The sequence below is a fragment of the Rhynchophorus ferrugineus genome, unplaced genomic scaffold, assembly GCF_030347505.1.
Source record: "Rhynchophorus ferrugineus isolate W39M unplaced genomic scaffold, kcgeb_rfMv2 rfM8, whole genome shotgun sequence".
Lineage (NCBI taxonomy): Eukaryota > Metazoa > Arthropoda > Insecta > Coleoptera > Curculionidae > Rhynchophorus > Rhynchophorus ferrugineus.
Genome location: NW_027472587.1, coordinates 32,954,190 through 32,974,142, shown reverse-complemented (window position 1 = coordinate 32,974,142; position 19,953 = coordinate 32,954,190). Strand labels below are relative to the sequence as shown.

The following is a 19,953-nucleotide window of genomic DNA, read 5'->3' as shown; positions in this document are numbered from 1 at the left end:
AATCTAGAAGTTGCTGAACAGTTTAAAGCAATAAGCAAAAAGTGGGCTTTGTTGTATATCGTGCTCTATTGTGTAAACGTAGTTGTGATAGGAAGTTATAGTTATCCGTGTTTATAAGAAAGCTATAAGTAAGTATAACTTTGAAACAATTTTCTTTGTATTCATGACAATGCAGATTTTGCTTTGTTTAAGGGTTTCTTAGCAATTTTTAAATTTCTTTCCAACAAAAATTATAATATTTGTGTGTTCCTTTAACGTTATTTAGATAAAGATTATTCAGGAAATCTAAGGTTAGCATCATTATGTTTCAATTTATTATTTGTTAATGCGTTTTATGTATTACGTATTACTGAAAATGTTTTCAATGTTTGTTTTAAATATTTCAATACGTATTAGGTCTTTGTTATAGAATAGTTCGTGAATTGTTATGTTCATTAGTGTTGGCAATGTTATTTTTACCAGATTACTGATATATCATATATCAGTATACTTATTTCGCAGTATTATAATTTAGTTTGGTTATGTATTAACTTTTTAATAGGAAGTTATAAATTTAACGATATTAATTCTCTTTAATACATAATTCATTGCAATGCGATTAAATGTATCAATATTTTAATATACCTAGTCGAATTAAAAGTTGAAAAAGCACTCATAATAAAATCGAGTTTGTATATGTTCCTCAGATTTACTAATATGCCTTTCTTTTTACTACCACTAAATACGTTAAAATAATATAATTAGATTGTTTTAACTGAAACATTGAGAACATTAATGAAAACGAAAAAAACAAAACAAAGTAGACGTCAAATATGGTATATTGCAATATCATAGTAATAGCATCGATATATATTCAGTTATGTATATTCATATAGTATTTGCTTTGCTTTTGTTTTACACCTTTTTACACCACCAATCTGTTGTTCCTTGCATGTATGGATTTTTTTCTTGTACAAGCACTAGGAACTATAAAAATAATATTGATATGTACAAATTTAACATACCTGTGATCTTCGAAAATTAGCTGGCTATTCTGATAATTTTCTTGATATTCTTACATGTAGAGTTTAATATAATTTTTATTCACTTTTAAATTTATTTGTTTCTGAAATTTATAAAATTTGATTACATTTATATTAATTTTACAACCATGTATAAGAAATTGACAAGCAAGTAAAAGCAAACCATACAACTGGCAAATGCTAGACATAATGTAGACACATAATACACAATAGACACATAACTAGACCTAATGTAGATTATTCTAAAGTGTATGTGGATAGCAAACCAATCCTATACTACATGTTGTTTACTTTCTTATGTTCAATTTATATTTTTCATTAGTATATTTTTTTATTGCAGCATGCAGATTTTCGTGAAGACTTTGACTGGCAAAACCATCACCCTGGAGGCTGAGGCATCTGACACAATCGAAAATGTTAAAGCCAAGATTCAAGATAAAGAAGGCATTCCACCAGACCAGCAGCGATTGATCTTTGCTGGTAAACAACTAGAAGATGGACGTACATTGTCTGATTACAACATCCAAAAGGAATCAACTCTTCACTTAGTGTTGAGATTGAGGGGAGGCATGCAAATTATTGTCAAGACTTTAACTGGCAAAACCATTACTCTGGAGGTTGAAGCCTCTGACACTATTGAAAATGCGAAAGCCAAGATTCAAGATAAAGAAGGCATTGCCCCAGACCAACAGCGATTGATCTTTGCTGGTAAACAACTAGAAGATGGACGTACTCTTTTTGATTACAATATCCAGAAAGAATCTACACTTCACCTGGTATTGAGATTGAGAGGAGGCATGCAGATTTTTGTCAAAACTTTAACTGGTAAAACGATCACCCTTGAAGTTGAACCATCAGACACGATTGAAAATGTAAAAGCTAAAATTCGAGATAAAGAAGGTATTCCTCCAGATCAACAGCGATTGATCTTTGCTGGTAAACAATTGGAAGATGGTCGTACCCTATCTGATTACAATATTCAAAAGGAGTCCACATTGCATTTAGTGCTAAGACTCAGAGGTGGCAATTAAAAGCATTTTTATTTGTATTTTGATATATTTTTAAATTAATGTGAAATAAATATCTGCAGTAATACATGTTTTTTTTTCTTACTCTTAACTTATTTGAAGACCATGTATTTAAAACTGAATATTTTTAAATTAGTATTTTATAATAAGCAACCCTTAATAACTCGAAGTGAAGATATTTTGAGTGTTTGGATAGCAGTTTTTGGGAGTTTGGATGTAAGAACCCTATTGGTAGTATATAATAGTTGATAATTAATAACCAATGCAGATGTAAAAATACTTATAGCTGATTTATATTCAAGATGAAAAACAGGAAATAGAATTAAAAGATTTTAAGTTATTAGTTGTTTTTAGCTCTATTCGATATATATATTCGATATTCTGTATCGATATATCGGAGAAAAAATTGCGATATTTTACAGGAGATATAGCCATACATTTAAGAAAATATAAAAATATTTGTATACCAGCCCAGAGAAATATCGACATTTTCTTAACAAAGAAAAACTGACTATTAATACAATTTTAATAATAAGTACTAAAATGCACTAACATATAAAATTTAGTACCAATTTAAAAGGTTTATTAGAAATTTCAAAAGGTTTTTTATAAAGTTTAAGAAATATCTTTAACATTTTTGAACCATTAAGAATTTTATATCTGTATTCCTGTCCTATACTATTAAATGAAATTATTCACTTTTGAGGAACTTCTAGGATCCATTTATTGGATCAATTTAAGTACATATTTTGTATTTTAGTAATACTGGTTGTTTTCCTATAAGGTTATTTGTTCATTGTTAAATTTTATTGTTTTCTTCCCTAATTAGAACTTTCTGAGGATGTAGTTAAGATCAATTTAAGACTGTTTATGAACATACTTTCTTAGCTTATTTAAAAGTCACTTTTATAACCATTAAATTGCGCAAGAGAGAAAAAACTATTTAATTCAACGTGTAACCTTTCTAGTATTAATGTGTTGATTTTTTAGTAATCCGATACGGCCAATCAACCAACAGCAAATCATATTAATGGCTTTTGTTGCGACTGTATTATATTGGGATATTTTATATTTTTATTCGTATTAGTAGTATTTTATGTATTTATTTCGTTTTAGAGAAACTGCGGTATTGTCAATGGCATATTGTATAGCTAGTCAGGTATTTTTGATGTTTGGTTTTCTTATCAATTTATATACCTACTTATAAAGCTGGAAATTCTTAATTGGGGTAATAAGCAATAAAACGCCAGGGTTGGGTAGTATTTGAATTACTTGTATTTAGAAATTGTAATTGAAATACAAATACATGTTTTGTATTTTAATTACATCTTGAAAATATAATTTGTTATACATATTTCAAGTACCTGACGCTGGTGTGCTTGTTAAATGTCAATGGTTTCTTGGTTGTTTGAATATTTACATGTAAAATGTATGTACCTTTATATTAGTCTACGGCAGTATACGAGTATAATCTTTTAACTCACATAAAAGTTATATATACGATTTATTTAATACATAGAAATTAACTTGGATAAACATAAACACTGGTTCTTCTCGAACGTTAATGTGGCTGCATTTGAATATCATGAGAATATTATTTACTAGCTCACGTCTTCATGTAAGAAAGCCACATTTAGGCATTTTTCTCTTTCCATAAATATTAAGGAATCGGATGTTAGAAAAGGGCAATAGATCCTACTTTCCTAGAAACTTACTAGAAACTAGAACATAATTGCTGCAGTTTTAGATTAGATTCAGGGCAACAAGTGTTACTATAGCAAACTTCTGCTTACTTTAACGTCTGTCCCAATCAGGTTAGATTGTCTGCAGGTTTCTAATTTAAGGAATTTTACTGTTATATTTATGTTTGCAACTAAAAGAGAGATTAAAAAGAATATTTGATAGGATTTTACTTTACAACTTACATGCTTTGGTTGTCAGAGGCATCACAATACGTGACAGGCAAATAATTCCAAGCTTTTAATTCATGCCCTAAAGGTATATTTAAAAAAAACATGAAATAACGCATAAGAGTAACAGGAACAGCAGTACTAGTAAAGAATATCATGATTTTATTGTTTCTGAGGACAGTTACAGTGTTCAGTCACAGGTGTCAAAAATAGTCATTATCATCATTTTAACCTAATTAAAAAGAGACAAAATGCTGTCCGATGGGTCGAACATATAACCGAATCAATCTATAAAATTAGATTTGTGTTGGCACTGCTCGACCCTGATGCCAAATGTCTACAAGATTCTCCAAAATGTTAGTGATAATTAGATGTTATAAGTCCAATTTGATACGGCAACGTTGTGACGTAATAATTTTTGATGGCGCACTGGGCTGTTTTATTGTATATACTATATAAAGAATTTATTGAACACTTGCATTGTATCATTGTAACATGTTACTCTCTCGTGTTTCAACACCTATTAATGCTTCACCATGCCATTATGCTTTCACCACATTACACTTTTAGTTCTTCCAATCAAACAGCCAATGCACGTCATTAAGACCATCGAACATATTGATATATTCAGTTTATAAAAGCGCAAAATCCTTTTTAAACTCAAGGCATTTTTATTTCTGATTTTACTAATTAGCATTACTCTAGTTAAAAAGAGACAGAAAGAAGTCTGATGTGCCAGAACATGTAAGAAAATCGGTCTATATATAAAACTCGATTTGTGTTGATACTGGTCGACACCGTTGTCATATGTCAATGGGCACATAATAGAACTACTCTAATCTACGAGCTATTGTGACTATTCAATAAATATGCATTTGGTGCGGCAACGTTGCATTATAAATTTTGTTAGGAATGATTTTCTAGTGCATATTTTCAGGATCAAGGCTACTACTAACAATCAAACACATCTAAATAATAAGATATGAATTTTATTCATAATTGTATACAAGTTTTAGATATCATAGTCATTGAAATCAAGTCACGAGGATCAATATTTTATTTTAAACAGTTACGAATTGTATATTTACATCATTCAAGTTGTACAAAAATGTTCGTTACAAAAAACCATACAAAAATGTTGTAGGATGAGAGGTACGGCTCGATGACTAGCAACACTGATCTGATGTTGTTGATGAAAAGTCGCTTTCACGCGTCTTAGGGTAAAACAGAAAGAATTAAACTAGGTGCATCTAAAATCGTCTCTCGCAAATGCACACTTCTTTTATACTCACGTAACAACAATGTAAACAAGTTGTCAACAAGATATTTAACAGTTCTGAATTAAAACTACTGGACGGTTTTTATGGGTATAGGTTTATTTATACATTATTTTTAAGTCCTATGTTCTAATTAGATACTATATCGTGCATCAATGGTGTCTGGGCCCCTAATGTATTTATACATCTCGAAAAAATCCAAATAAGTATAGTATTTTCATAATAATAATATCATTCTAATGTAGCTGTTTAGTATTTTAAGTAACTTTAATAATGTCTAAAGTGTATTTAACTTAATATTGAGGTAAATAACACTGTTGTTAATATTTTAGGGTTAAGCCTCAATTGTTTTGTTTACTGTGTATATGAGTCCCCAATAATTGTTTTCTTTTCAGTAACCAAATAATATACTTATTATAAATTATAAAAGGCCAATATAAAATATCTGGTGTCTTGTGATTGAAATAATAGTTCCATGGGCTATACTTCACCAGGTTAGGAAAAATGATACATGCATTTTAAAATAAATTTATTTTTAATAATCTGTTTATTGTATACAATTTTGAATCGATATTTTTGTTATTCTTTATTATCGTCATGTAGCCCATTATAAAGTATCAAAAGAAATAGATATACAGTAACAATGCTAATTTTATATTAAAATCATTAAAAAAATATTTTCTAATAAATAATAATAAAATAAATAAACAGTTTTGACATATGAGTAATATCCAAATAAAAAATTTCGATATTTTCCAATACTTTTTCAAATATATATTGACAGTTATAATATAGAGTATCGAAATTTTTTGACAATTCTTTACCTCCCACCCTTTTTACACAAAAGAATGTTCTCAGAAAAAGTAGGGTTAAAGTGAATAAACATCGATATTGACTAAAAGAATTGTATTGGAAAATAAAAATTAATTGTTGTTCATGATTTCCAATAATTAATATATTTTGTATATGTACTTTCAAATATCGATAATTTTATGCTCATAGAATGTATTATCTAGCGATCCAATAACAAGAAACTTGGCTGTCAGCCGCCATGGAAAATATCGATAGAACGTTCTAACGATATTTGAAATATTTCAATATTATTAAAAAATATCGATATATCGGAGAAAAAGATTGCGATATTTTACAGGAGATATAGCCAGACTTTTAAGAAAAAATAAAAATATTTGTGTACCAGCCTAGAGAAATATCGACATTTTCTTAACAAAGAAAAACTGACTATTAATAAGATTTTAATAATAAGTACTAAAATGCACTAACATATAAAATTTAGTACCATTTTAAAAGGTTTATTAGAAGTTTCAAAATGGTTTTTATAAAGTTTAAGAAATATCTTTAACATTTTTGAAATATCGAAAATATCGACTTATAATCTTCTCTCCCGTTTATTTTCCACATCCCTACAATTAATATTTCGAAATGTATTTTAGTTGGAGGGGGTATTGACGTTCAGACCTCAAAAAAGGCCTTATAAGGTCTGAATCTAGAAGTTGCTGAACAGTTTAAAGCAATAAGCAAAAAGTGGGCTTTGTTGTATATCGTGCTCTATTGTGTAAACGTAGTTGTGATAGGAAGTTATAGTTATCCGTGTTTATAAGAAAGCTATAAGTAAGTATAACTTTGAAACAATTTTCTTTGTATTCATGACAATGCAGATTTTGCTTTGTTTAAGGGTTTCTTAGCAATTTTTAAATTTCTTTCCAACAAAAATTATAATATTTGTGTGTTCCTTTAACGTTATTTAGATAAATATTATTCAGGAAATCTAAGGTTAGCATCATTATGTTTCAATTTATTATTTGTTAATGTGTTTTATGTATTACGTATTACTGAAAATGTTTTCAATGTTTGTTTTAAATGTTTCAATACGTATTAGGTCTTTGTTATAGAATAGTTCGTGAATTGTTATGTTCATTAGTGTTGGCAATGTTATTTTTACCAGATTACTGATATATCATATATCAGTATACTTATTTCGCAGTATTATAATTTAGTTTGGTTATGTATTAACTTTTTAATAGGAAGTTATAAATTTAACGATATTAATTCTCTTTAATACATAATTCATTGCAATGCGATTAAATGTATCAATATTTTAATATACCTAGTCGAATTAAAAGTTGAAAAAGCACTCATAATAAAATCGAGTTTGTATATGTTCCTCAGATTTACTAATATGCCTTTCTTTTTACTACCACTAAATACCTTAAAATAATATAATTAGATTGTTTTAACTGAAACATTGAGAACATTAATGAAAACGAAAAAAACAAAACAAAGTAGACGTCAAATATGGTATACTGCAATATCATAGTAATAGCATCGATATATATTCAGTTATGTATATTCATATAGTATTTGCTTTGCTTTTGTTTTACACCTTTTTACACCACCAATCTGTTGTTCCTTGCATGTATGGATTTTTTTCTTGTACAAGCACTAGGAACAATAAAAATAATATTGATATGTACAAATTTAACATACCTGTGATCTTCGAAAATTAGCTGGCTATTCTGATAATTTTCTTGATATTCTTACATGTAGAGTTTAATATAATTTTTATTCACTTTTAAATTTATTTGTTTCTGAAATTTATAAAATTTGATTACATTTATATTAATTTTACAACCATGTATAAGAAATTGACAAGCAAGTAAAAGCAAACCATACAACTGGCAAATGCTAGACATAATGTAGACACATAATACACAATAGACACATAACTAGACCTAATGTAGATTATTCTAAAGTGTATGTGGATAGCAAAGCAATCCTATACTACATGTTGTTTACTTTCTTATGTTCAATTTATATTTTTCATTAGTATATTTTTTTATTGCAGCATGCAGATTTTCGTGAAGACTTTGACTGGCAAAACCATCACCCTGGAGGCTGAGGCATCTGACACAATCGAAAATGTTAAAGCCAAGATTCAAGATAAAGAAGGCATTCCACCAGACCAGCAGCGATTGATCTTTGCTGGTAAACAACTAGAAGATGGACGTACATTGTCTGATTACAACATCCAAAAGGAATCAACTCTTCACTTAGTGTTGAGATTGAGGGGAGGCATGCAAATTATTGTCAAGACTTTAACTGGCAAAACCATTACTCTGGAGGTTGAAGCCTCTGACACTATTGAAAATGCGAAAGCCAAGATTCAAGATAAAGAAGGCATTGCCCCAGACCAACAGCGATTGATCTTTGCTGGTAAACAACTAGAAGATGGACGTACATTGTCTGATTACAACATCCAAAAGGAATCAACTCTTCACTTAGTGTTGAGATTGAGGGGAGGCATGCAAATTATTGTCAAGACTTTAACTGGCAAAACCATTACTCTGGAGGTTGAAGCCTCTGACACTATTGAAAATGCGAAAGCCAAGATTCAAGATAAAGAAGGCATTGCCCCAGACCAACAGCGATTGATCTTTGCTGGTAAACAACTAGAAGATGGACGTACTCTTTCTGATTACAATATCCAGAAGGAATCTACACTTCACCTGGTATTGAGATTGAGAGGAGGCATGCAGATTTTTGTCAAAACTTTAACTGGTAAAACGATCACCCTTGAAGTTGAACCATCAGACACGATTGAAAATGTAAAAGCTAAAATTCGAGATAAAGAAGGTATTCCTCCAGATCAACAGCGATTGATCTTTGCTGGTAAACAATTGGAAGATGGTCGTACCCTATCTGATTACAATATTCAAAAGGAGTCCACATTGCATTTAGTGCTAAGACTCAGAGGTGGCAATTAAAAGCATTTTTATTTGTATTTTGATATATTTTTAAATTAATGTGAAATAAATATCTGCAGTAATACATGTTTTTTTTTCTTACTCTTAACTTATTTGAAGACCATGTATTTAAAACTGAATATTTTTAAATTAGTATTTTATAATAAGCAACCCTTAATAACTCGAAGTGAAGATATTTTGAGTGTTTGGATAGCAGTTTTTGGGAGTTTGGATGTAAGAACCCTATTGGTAGTATATAATAGTTGATAATTAATAACCAATGCAGATGTAAAAATACTTATAGCTGATTTATATTCAAGATGAAAAACAGGAAATAGAATTAAAAGATTTTAAGTTATTAGTTGTTTTTAGCTCTATTCGATATATATATTCGATATTCTATATCGATATATCGGAGAAAAAATTGCGATATTTTACAGGAGATATAGCCATACATTTAAGAAAATATAAAAATATTTGTATACCAGCCCAGAGAAATATCGACATTTTCTTAACAAAAAAAACTGACTATTAATACAATTTTAATAATGAGTACTAAAATGCACTAACATATAAAATTTAGTACCAATTTAAAAGGTTTATTAGAAATTTCAAAAGGTTTTTTATAAAGTTTAAGAAATATCTTTAACATTTTTGAACCATTAAGAATTTTATATCTGTATTCCTGTCCTATACTATTAAATGAAATTATTCACTTTTGAGGAACTTCTAGGATCCATTTATTGGATCAATTTAAGTACATATTTTGTATTTTAGTAATACTGGTTGTTTTCCTATAAGGTTATTTGTTCATTGTTAAATTTTATTGTTTTCTTCCCTAATTAGAACTTTCTGAGAATGTAGTTAAGATCAATTTAAGACTGTTTATGAACATACTTTCTTAGCTTATTTAAAAGTCACTTTTATAACCATTAAATTGCGCAAGAGAGAAAAAACTATTTAATTCAACGTGTAACCTTTCTAGTATTGATGTGTTGATTTTTTAGTAATCCGATACGGCCAATCAACCAACAGCAAATCATATTAATGGCTTTTGTTGCGACTGTATTATATTGGGATATTTTATATTTTTATTCGTATTAGTAGTATTTTATGTATTTATTTCGTTTTAGAGAAACTGCGATATTGTCAATAGCATATTGTATAGCTAGTCAGGTTTTTTTGATGTTTGGTTTTCTTATCAATTTATATACCTACTTATAAAGCTGTAAAGTCTTAATTGGGGTAATAAGCAATAAAACGCCAGGGTTGGGTAGTATTTGAATTACTTTTAGTATTTAGAAATTGTAATTAAAATACAAATACATGTTTTGTATTTTAATTACATCTTGAAAATATAATTTGTTATACATATTTCAAGTACCTGACGCTGGTGTGCTTGTTAAATGTCAATGGTTTCTTGGTTGTTTGAATATTTACATGTCTAAATATGTACCTTTATATTAGTCTACGGCAGTATACGAGTATAATCTTTTAACTCACATAAAAGTTATATTTACGATTTATTTAATACATAGAAATTAACTTGGATAAACATAAACACTGGTTCTTCTCGAACGTTAATGTGGCTGCATTTGAATATCATGAGAATTTTATTTACTAGCTCACGTCTTCATGTAAGAAAGCCACATTTAGGCATTTTTCTCTTTCCATAAATATTAAGGAATCGGATGTTAGAAAAGGGCAATAGATCCTACTTTCCTAGAAACTTACTAGAAACTAGAACATAATTGCTGCAGTTTTAGATTAGATTCAGGGCAACAAGTGTTACTATAGCAAACTTCTGCTTACTTTAACGTCTGTCCTAATCAGGTTAGATTGTCTGCAGGTTTCTAATTTAAGGAATTTTACTGTTATATTTATGTTTGCAACTAAAAGAGAGATTAAAAAGAATATTTGATAGGATTTTACTTTACAAAATGCTTTGGTTGTCAGAGGCATCACAATACGTGACAGGCAAATAATTCCAAACTTTTAATTCATGCCCTAAAGGTATATTAAAAAAAAACATGAAATCTATAAAATTAGATTTGTGTTGGCACTGCTCGACCCTGATGCCAAATGTCTACAAGGTTCTCCAAAATGTTGGTGATAATTAGATGTTATAAGTCCAATTTGATACGGCAACGTTGTGACGTAATAATTTTTGATGGCGCACTGGGCTGTTTTATTGTATATGCTATATAAAGAATTTATTGAACACTTGCATTGTATCTTTGTAACATGTTACTCTCTCGTTATGCTTTCACCACATTACACTTTTAGTTCTTCCAATCAAACAGCCAATGCACGTCATTAAGACCATAGAACATATTGATATATTCAGTTTAAAAAAGCGCAAAATCCTTTTTAAACTCAAGGCATTTTTCTTTCTGATTTTACTAATTAGCATTACTCTAGTTAAAAAGAGACAGAAAGAAGTCTGATGTGCCAGAACATGTAAGAAAATCGGTCTATATGTAAAACTCGATTTGTGTTGATACTGGTCGACACCGTTGTCATATGTCAATGGGCATATAATAGAACAACACTAATCTACGATCTATTATGACTACTCAATAAATATGCATTAGATGTACTATAAAGTAAAAATAAATTATATTTTGTAACGTTATTTTTATTTCGTTATTTTATTTAAATTTTGTTGATAGAGTCAATAGAAGCTAAAACTTAAATTTGGTGCGGCAACGTTGCATTATAAATTTTGTTATGAATGATTTTCTAGTGCATATTTTCAGGATCAAGGCTACTACTAACAATCAAACACATCTAAATAATAAGATATGAATTTTATTCATAATTGTATACAAGTCTTAGATATCATAGTCATTGAAATCAACTCACGAGGATCAATATTTTATTTTAAACAGTTACGAATTGTATATTTACATCATTCAAGTTGTACAAAAATGTTCGTTACAAAAAACCATACAAAAATGTTGTAGGGTGAGAGGTACGGCTCGATGACTAGCAACACTGATCTGATGTTGTTGATGAAAAGTCGCTTTCACGCGTCTTACCGTAAAACAGAAAGAATTAAACTAGGTGCATCTAAAATCGTCTCTCGCAAATGCACACTTCTTTTATACTCACGTAACAACAATGTAAACAAGTTGTCAACAAGATATTTAACAGTTCTGAATTAAAACTACTGGACGGTTTTTATGGGTATAGGTTTATTTATACATTATTATTAAGTCCTATGTTCTAATTAGATACTATATCGTGCATCAATGGTGTCTGGGCCCCTAATGTATTTATACATCTCGAAAAAATCCAAATAAGTATAGTATTTTCATAATAATAATATCATTCTAATGTAGCTGTTTAGTATTTTAAGTAACTTTAATAATGTCTAAAGTGTATTTAACTTAATATTGAGGTAAATAACACTTTTGTTAATATTTTAGGGTTAAGCCTCAATTGTTTTGTTTACTGTGTATATGAGTCCCCAATAATTGTTTTTTTTTCAGTAACCAAATAATATACTTATTATAAATTATAAAAGGCCAATATAAAGTATCTGGTGTCTTGTGAATGAAATAATAGTTCCATGGGCCATACTTCACCAGGTTAGGAAAAATGATACATGCGTTTTAAAATAAATTTATTTTTAATAATCTGTTTATTGTATACTATTTTGAATCGATATTTTTGTTATTCTTTATTATCGTCATGTAGCCCATTATAAAGTATCAAAAGAAATAGATATACAGTAACAATGCTAATTTTATATTAAAATCATTAAAAAAATATTTTCTAATAAATAATAATAAAATAAATAAACAGTTTTGACATATGAGTAATATCCAAATAAAAAATTTCGATATTTTCCAATACTTTTTCAAATATATATTGACAGTTATAATATAGAGTATCGAACTTTTTTGACAATTCTTTACCTCCCACCCTTTTTACACAAAAGAATGTTCTCAGAAAAAGTAGGGTTAAAGTGAATAAAAATCGATATTAACTAAAAGAATTGTATTGGAAAATAAAAATTAATTGTTGTTCATGATTTCCAATAATTAATATATTTTGTATATGTACTTTCAAATATCGATAATTTTATGCTCATAGAATGTATTATCTAGCGATCCAATAACAAGAAACTTGGCTGTCAGCCGCCATGGAAAATATCGATAGAACGTTCTAACGATATTTGAAATATTTCAATATTATTAAAAAAATATCGATATATCGGAGAAAAAGATTGCGATATTTTACAGGAGATATAGCCAGACTTTTAAGAAAAAATAAAAATATTTGTGTACCAGCCTAGAGAAATATCGACATTTTCTTAACAAAGAAAAACTGAATATTAATAAGATTTTAATAATAAGTACTAAAATGCACTAACATATAAAATTTAGTACCATTTTAAAAGGTTTATTAGAAGTTTCAAAATGGTTTTTATAAAGTTTAAGAAATATCTTTAACATTTTTGAAATATCGAAATTATCGACTTACAAAAATATCGATATATAGGCTAGAAATATCGATATAACCTTCTCTCGTTAATTCTGCACATCCCTACAATTAATATTTGGAAATGTATTTTAGTTGGAGGGGGTATTGACGTTTAAACCTCAAAAAAGGCCTTATAAGGTCTGAATCTAGAAGTTGCTGAACAGTTTAAAGCAATAAGCGAAAAGTGGGCTTTGTTGTATATCGTGCTCTATTGTGTAAACGTAGTTGTGATAGGAAGTTATAGTTATCCGTGTTTATAAGAAAGCTATAAGTAAGTATAACTTTGAAACAATTTTCTTTGTATTCATGACAATGCAGATTTTGCTTTGTTTAAGGGTTTCTTAGCAATTTTTAAATTTCTTTCCAACAAAAATTATAATATTTGTGTGTTCCTTTAACGTTATTTAGATAAATATTATTCAGGAAATCTAAGGTTAGCATCATTATGTTTCAATTTATTATTTGTTAATGTGTTTTATGTATTACGTATTACGTATTTGTTATAGAATAGTTCGTGAATTGTTATGTTCATTAGTGTTGGCAATGTTATTTTTACCAGATTACTGATATATCATATATCAGTATACTTATTTCGCAGTATTATAATTTAGTTTGGTTATGTATTAACTTTTTAATAGGAAGTTATAAATTTAACGATATTAATTCTCTTTAATACATAATTCATTGCAATGCGATTAAATGTATCAATATTTTAAAATACCTAGTCGAATTAAAAGTTGAAAAAGCACTCATAATAAAATCGAGTTTGTATATGTTCCTCAGATTTACTAATATGCCTTTCTTTTTACTACCACTAAATACCTTAAAATAATATAATTAGATTGTTTTAACTGAAACATTGAGAACATTAATGAAAACGAAAAAAACAAAACAAAGTAGACGTCAAATATGGTATATTGCAATATCATAGTAATAGCATCGATATATATTCGGTTATGTATATTCATATAGTATTTGCTTTGCTTTTGTTTTACACCTTTTTACACCACCAATCTGTTGTTCCTTGCATGTATGGATTTTTTTCTTGTACAAGAACTAGGAACTATAAAAATAATATTGATATGTACAAATTTAACATACCTGTGATCTTCGAAAATTAGCTGGCTATTCTGATAATTTTCTTGATATTCTTACATGTAGAGTTTAATATAATTTTTATTCACTTTTAAATTTATTTGTTTCTGATATTTATAAAATTTGATTACATTTATATTAATTTTACAACCATGTATAAGAAATTGACAAGCAAGTAAAAGCAAACCATACAACTGGCAAATGCTAGACATAATGTAGACACATAATACACAATAGACACATAACTAGACCTAATGTAGATTATTCTAAAGTGTATGTGGATAGCAAACCAATCCTATACTACATGTTGTTTACTTTCTTATGTTCAATTTATATTTTTCATTAGTATATTTTTTTATTGCAGCATGCAGATTTTCGTGAAGACTTTGACTGGCAAAACCATCACCCTGGAGGCTGAGGCATCTGACACAATCGAAAATGTTAAAGCCAAGATTCAAGATAAAGAAGGCATTCCACCAGACCAGCAGCGATTGATCTTTGCTGGTAAACAACTAGAAGATGGACGTACATTGTCTGATTACAACATCCAAAAGGAATCAACTCTTCACTTAGTGTTGAGATTGAGGGGAGGCATGCAAATTATTGTCAAGACTTTAACTGGCAAAACCATTACTCTGGAGGTTGAAGCCTCTGACACTATTGAAAATGCGAAAGCCAAGATTCAAGATAAAGAAGGCATTGCCCCAGACCAACAGCGATTGATCTTTGCTGGTAAACAACTAGAAGATGGACGTACATTGTCTGATTACAACATCCAGAAGGAATCAACTCTTCACTTAGTGTTGAGATTGAGGGGAGGCATGCAAATTATTGTCAAGACTTTAACTGGCAAAACCATTACTCTGGAGGTTGAAGCCTCTGACACTATTGAAAATGCGAAAGCCAAGATTCAAGATAAAGAAGGCATTGCCCCAGACCAACAGCGATTGATCTTTGCTGGTAAACAACTAGAAGATGGACGTACTCTTTCTGATTACAATATCCAGAAGGAATCTACACTTCACCTGGTATTGAGATTGAGAGGAGGCATGCAGATTTTTGTCAAAACTTTAACTGGTAAAACGATCACCCTTGAAGTTGAACCATCAGACACGATTGAAAATGTAAAAGCTAAAATTCGAGATAAAGAAGGTATTCCTCCAGATCAACAGCGATTGATCTTTGCTGGTAAACAATTGGAAGATGGTCGTACCCTATCTGATTACAATATTCAAAAGGAGTCCACATTGCATTTAGTGCTAAGACTCAGAGGTGGCAATTAAAAGCATTTTTATTTGTATTTTGATATATTTTTAAATTAATGTGAAATAAATATCTGCAGTAATACATGTTTTTTTTTTCTTACTCTTAACTTATTTGAAGACCATGTATTTAAAACTGAATATTTTTAAATTAGTATTTTATAATAAGCAACCCTTAATAACTCGAAGTGAAGATATTTTGAGTGTTTGGATAGCAGTTTTTGGGAGTTTGGATGTAAGAACCCTATTGGTAGTATATAATAGTTGATAATTAATAACCAATGCAGATGTAAAAATACTTATAGCTGATTTATATTCAAGATGAAAAACAGGAAATAGAATTAAAAGATATTAAGTTATTAGTTGTTTTTAGCTCTATTCGATATATATATTCTATATTCTATATCGATATATCGGAGAAAAAATTGCGATATTTTACAGGAGATATAGCCATACATTTAAGAAAATATAAAAATATTTGTATACCAGCCCAGAGAAATATCGACATTTTCTTAACAAAGAAAAACTGACTATTAATACAATTTTAATAATAAGTACTAAAATGCACTAACATATAAAATTTAGTACCAATTTAAAAGGTTTATTAGAAATTTCAAAAGGTTTTTTATAAAGTTTAAGAAATATCTTTAACATTTTTGAACCATTAAGAATTTTATATCTGTATTCCTGTCCTATACTATTAAATGAAATTATTCACTTTTGAGGAACTTCTAGGATCCATTTATTGGATCAATTTAAGTACATATTTTGTATTTTAGTAATACTGGTTGTTTTCCTATAAGGTTATTTGTTCATTGTTAAATTTTAATGTTTTCTTCCCTAATTAGAACTTTCTGAGAATGTAGTTAAGATCAATTTAAGACTGTTTATGAACATACTTTCTTAGCTTATTTAAAAGTCACTTTTATAACCATTAAATTGCGCAAGAGAGAAAAAACTATTTAATTCAACGTGTAACCTTTCTAGTATTGATGTGTTGATTTTTTAGTAATCCGATACGGCCAATCAACCAACAGCAAATCATATTAATGGCTTTTGTTGCGACTGTATTATATTGGGATATTTTATATTTTTATTCGTATTATTAGTATTTTATGTATTTATTTCGTTTTAGAGAAACTGCGGTATTGTCAATAGCATATTGTATAGCTAGTCAATTATTTTTGATGTTTGGTTTTCTTATCAATTTATATACCTACTTATAAAGCTGTAAAGTCTTAATTGGGGTAATAAGCAATAAAACGCCAGGGTTGGGTAGTATTTGAATTACTTGTATTTAGAAATTGTAATTAAAATACAAATACATGTTTTGTATTTTAATTACATCTTGAAAATATAATTTGTTATACATATTTCAAGTACCTGACGCTGGTGTGCTTGTTAAATGTCAATGGTTTCTTGGTTGTTTGAATATTTACATGTCTAAATATGTACCTTTATATTAGTCTACGGCAGTATACGAGTATAATCTTTTAACTCACATAAAAGTTATATTTACGATTTATTTAATACATAGAAATTAACTTGGATAAACATAAACACTGGTTCTTCTCGAACGTTAATGTGGCTGCATTTGAATATCATGAGAATTTTATTTACTAGCTCACGTCTTCATGTAAGAAAGCCACATTTAGGCAATTTTCTCTTTCCATAAATATTAAGGAATCGGATGTTAGAAAAGGGCAATAGATCCTACTTTCCTAGAAACTTACTAGAAACTAGAACATAATTGCTGCAGTTTTAGATTAGATTCAGGGCAACAAGTGTTACTATAGCAAACTTCTGCTTACTTTAACGTCTGTCCTAATCAGGTTAGATTGTCTGCAGGTTTCTAATTTAAGGAATTTTACTGTTATATTTATGTTTGCAAAGCAAAGAGAGATTAAAAAGAATATTTGATAGGATTTTACTTTACAAAATGCTTTGGTTGTCAGAGGCATCACAATACGTGACAGGCAAATAATTCCAAATTTTAATTTATGCCCTAAAGTTATATTAAAAAAAAAACATGAAATAACGCATAAGAGTAACGGGAACAGCAGTACTAGTAAAGAATATCATGATTTTATTGTTTCTGAGGACAGTTACAGTGTTCAGTCACAGGTGTCAAAAATAGTCATTATCATCATTTTAACTTAATTAAAAAGAGACAAAATGCTGTCCGATGGGTCGAACATTAACCGAATCAATCTATAAAATTAGATTTGTGTATCACTGCTCGACCCTGATGCCAAATGTCTACAAGATTCTCCAAAATGTTAGTGATAATTAGATGTTATAAGTCCAATTTGACACGGCAACGTTGTGACGTAATAATTTTTGATGGCGCACTAGGCTGTTTTATTGTATATACTATATAAAGAATTTATTGAACACTTGCATTGTATCATTGTAACATGTTACTCTCTCGTGTTTCAACACCTATTAATGCTTCACCATGCCATTATGCTTTCGCAACATTACACTTTTAGTTCTTCCAATCAAACAGCCAATGCACGTCATTAAGACCATCGAACATATTGATATATTCAGTTTATAAAAACGCAAAATCCTTTTTAAACTTAAGGCATTTTTCTTTCTGATTTTACTAATTAGCATTACTCTAGTTAAAAAGAGACAGAAAGAAGTCTGATGTGCCAGAACATGTAAGAAAATCGGTCTATATATAAAACTCGATTTGTGTTGATACTGGTCGACACCGTTGTCATATGTCAATGGGCACATAATAGAACTACTCTAATCTACGAGCTATTGTGACTATTCAATAAATATGCATTTGGTGCGGCAACGTTGCATTATAAATTTTGTTAGGAATGATTTTCTAGTGCATATTTTCAGGATCAAGGCTACTACTAACAATCAAACACATCTAAATAATAAGATATGAATTTTATTCATAATTGTATACAAGTTTTAAATATCATAGTCATTGAAATCAACTCACGAGGATCAATATTTTATTTTAAACAGTTACGAATTGTATATTTACATCATTCAAGTTGTACAAAAATGTTCGTTACAAAAAACCATACAAAAATGTTGTAGGATGAGAGGTACGGCTCGATGACTAGCAACACTGATCTGATGTTGTTGATGAAAAGTCGCTTTCACGCGTCTTAGGGTAAAACAGAAAGAATTAAACTAGGTGCATCTAAAATCGTCTCTCGCAAATGCACACTTCTTTTATACTCACGTAACAACAATGTAAACAAGTTGTCAACAAGATATTTAACAGTTCTGAATTAAAACTACTGGACGGTTTTTATGGGTATAGGTTTATTTATACATTATTTTTAAGTCCTATGTTCTAATTAGATACTATATCGTGCATCAATGGTGTCTGGGCCCCTAATGTATTTATACATCTCGAAAAAATCCAAATAAGTATAGTATTTTCATAATAATAATATCATTCTAATGTAGCTGTTTAGTATTTTAAGTAACTTTAATAATGTCTAAAGTGTATTTAACTTAATATTGAGGTAAATAACACTGTTGTTAATATTTTAGGGTTAAGCCTCAATTGTTTTGTTTACTGTGTATATGAGTCCCCAATAATTGTTTTCTTTTCAGTAACCAAATAATATACTTATTATAAATTATAAAAGGCCAATATAAAATATCTGGTGTCTTGTGATTGAAATAATAGTTCCATGGGCTATACTTCACCAGGTTAGGAAAAATGATACATGCATTTTAAAATAAATTTATTTTTAATAATCTGTTTATTGTATACAATTTTGAATCGATATTTTTGTTATTCTTTATTATCGTCATGTAGCCCATTATAAAGTATCAAAAGAAATAGATATACAGTAACAATGCTAATTTTATATTAAAATCATTAAAAAAATATTTTCTAATAAATAATAATAAAATAAATAAACAGTTTTGACATATGAGTAATATCCAAATAAAAAATTTCGATATTTTCCAATACTTTTTCAAATATATATTGACAGTTATAATATAGAGTATCGAACTTTTTTGACAATTCTTTACCTCCCACCCTTTTTACACAAAAGAATGTTCTCAGAAAAAGTAGGGTTAAAGTGAATAAACATCGATATTGACTAAAAGAATTGT

General features: G+C 28.8%; 2 protein-coding genes and 1 pseudogene across 3 annotated transcripts in view; all 3 read left to right on the top strand.

Moving 5' to 3' along the window:
• Positions 1-2,117, top strand: part of LOC143201084 (polyubiquitin-A-like) — a 29,234-nt pseudogene extending 27,117 nt beyond the window's left edge. The window contains exon 6 of the transcript XR_013006870.1: positions 1,363-2,117. The product of XR_013006870.1 is annotated as a polyubiquitin-A-like (transcript). The remainder of the gene's footprint in view (positions 1-1,362) is intronic.
• A 4,617-nt stretch (positions 2,118-6,734) lies between these two features.
• LOC143201082 (polyubiquitin-B) lies at positions 6,735-9,083 on the top strand. Its single transcript, XM_076411936.1, has 2 exons — positions 6,735-6,866; positions 8,101-9,083. Exon 2 carries the CDS (start codon positions 8,102-8,104, stop codon positions 9,017-9,019), a length of 918 nt encoding a protein of 305 aa, XP_076268051.1. The 5' UTR covers positions 6,735-6,866; position 8,101; the 3' UTR covers positions 9,020-9,083.
• A 4,547-nt stretch (positions 9,084-13,630) lies between these two features.
• LOC143201083 (polyubiquitin-B) lies at positions 13,631-15,931 on the top strand. The gene is made up of 2 exons (XM_076411937.1): positions 13,631-13,760; positions 14,949-15,931. Exon 2 carries the CDS (start codon positions 14,950-14,952, stop codon positions 15,865-15,867), a length of 918 nt encoding a protein of 305 aa, XP_076268052.1. The 5' UTR covers positions 13,631-13,760; position 14,949; the 3' UTR covers positions 15,868-15,931.
• The last annotated feature ends 4,022 nt before the right edge of the window (positions 15,932-19,953 follow it).

Coding starts and splice junctions, on each gene's coding strand:
- LOC143201082 (XM_076411936.1), top strand. CDS start 8,102: ATGCAGATTTTCGTGAAGACTTTGACTGGCAAAACCATCACCCTGGAG.
- LOC143201083 (XM_076411937.1), top strand. CDS start 14,950: ATGCAGATTTTCGTGAAGACTTTGACTGGCAAAACCATCACCCTGGAG.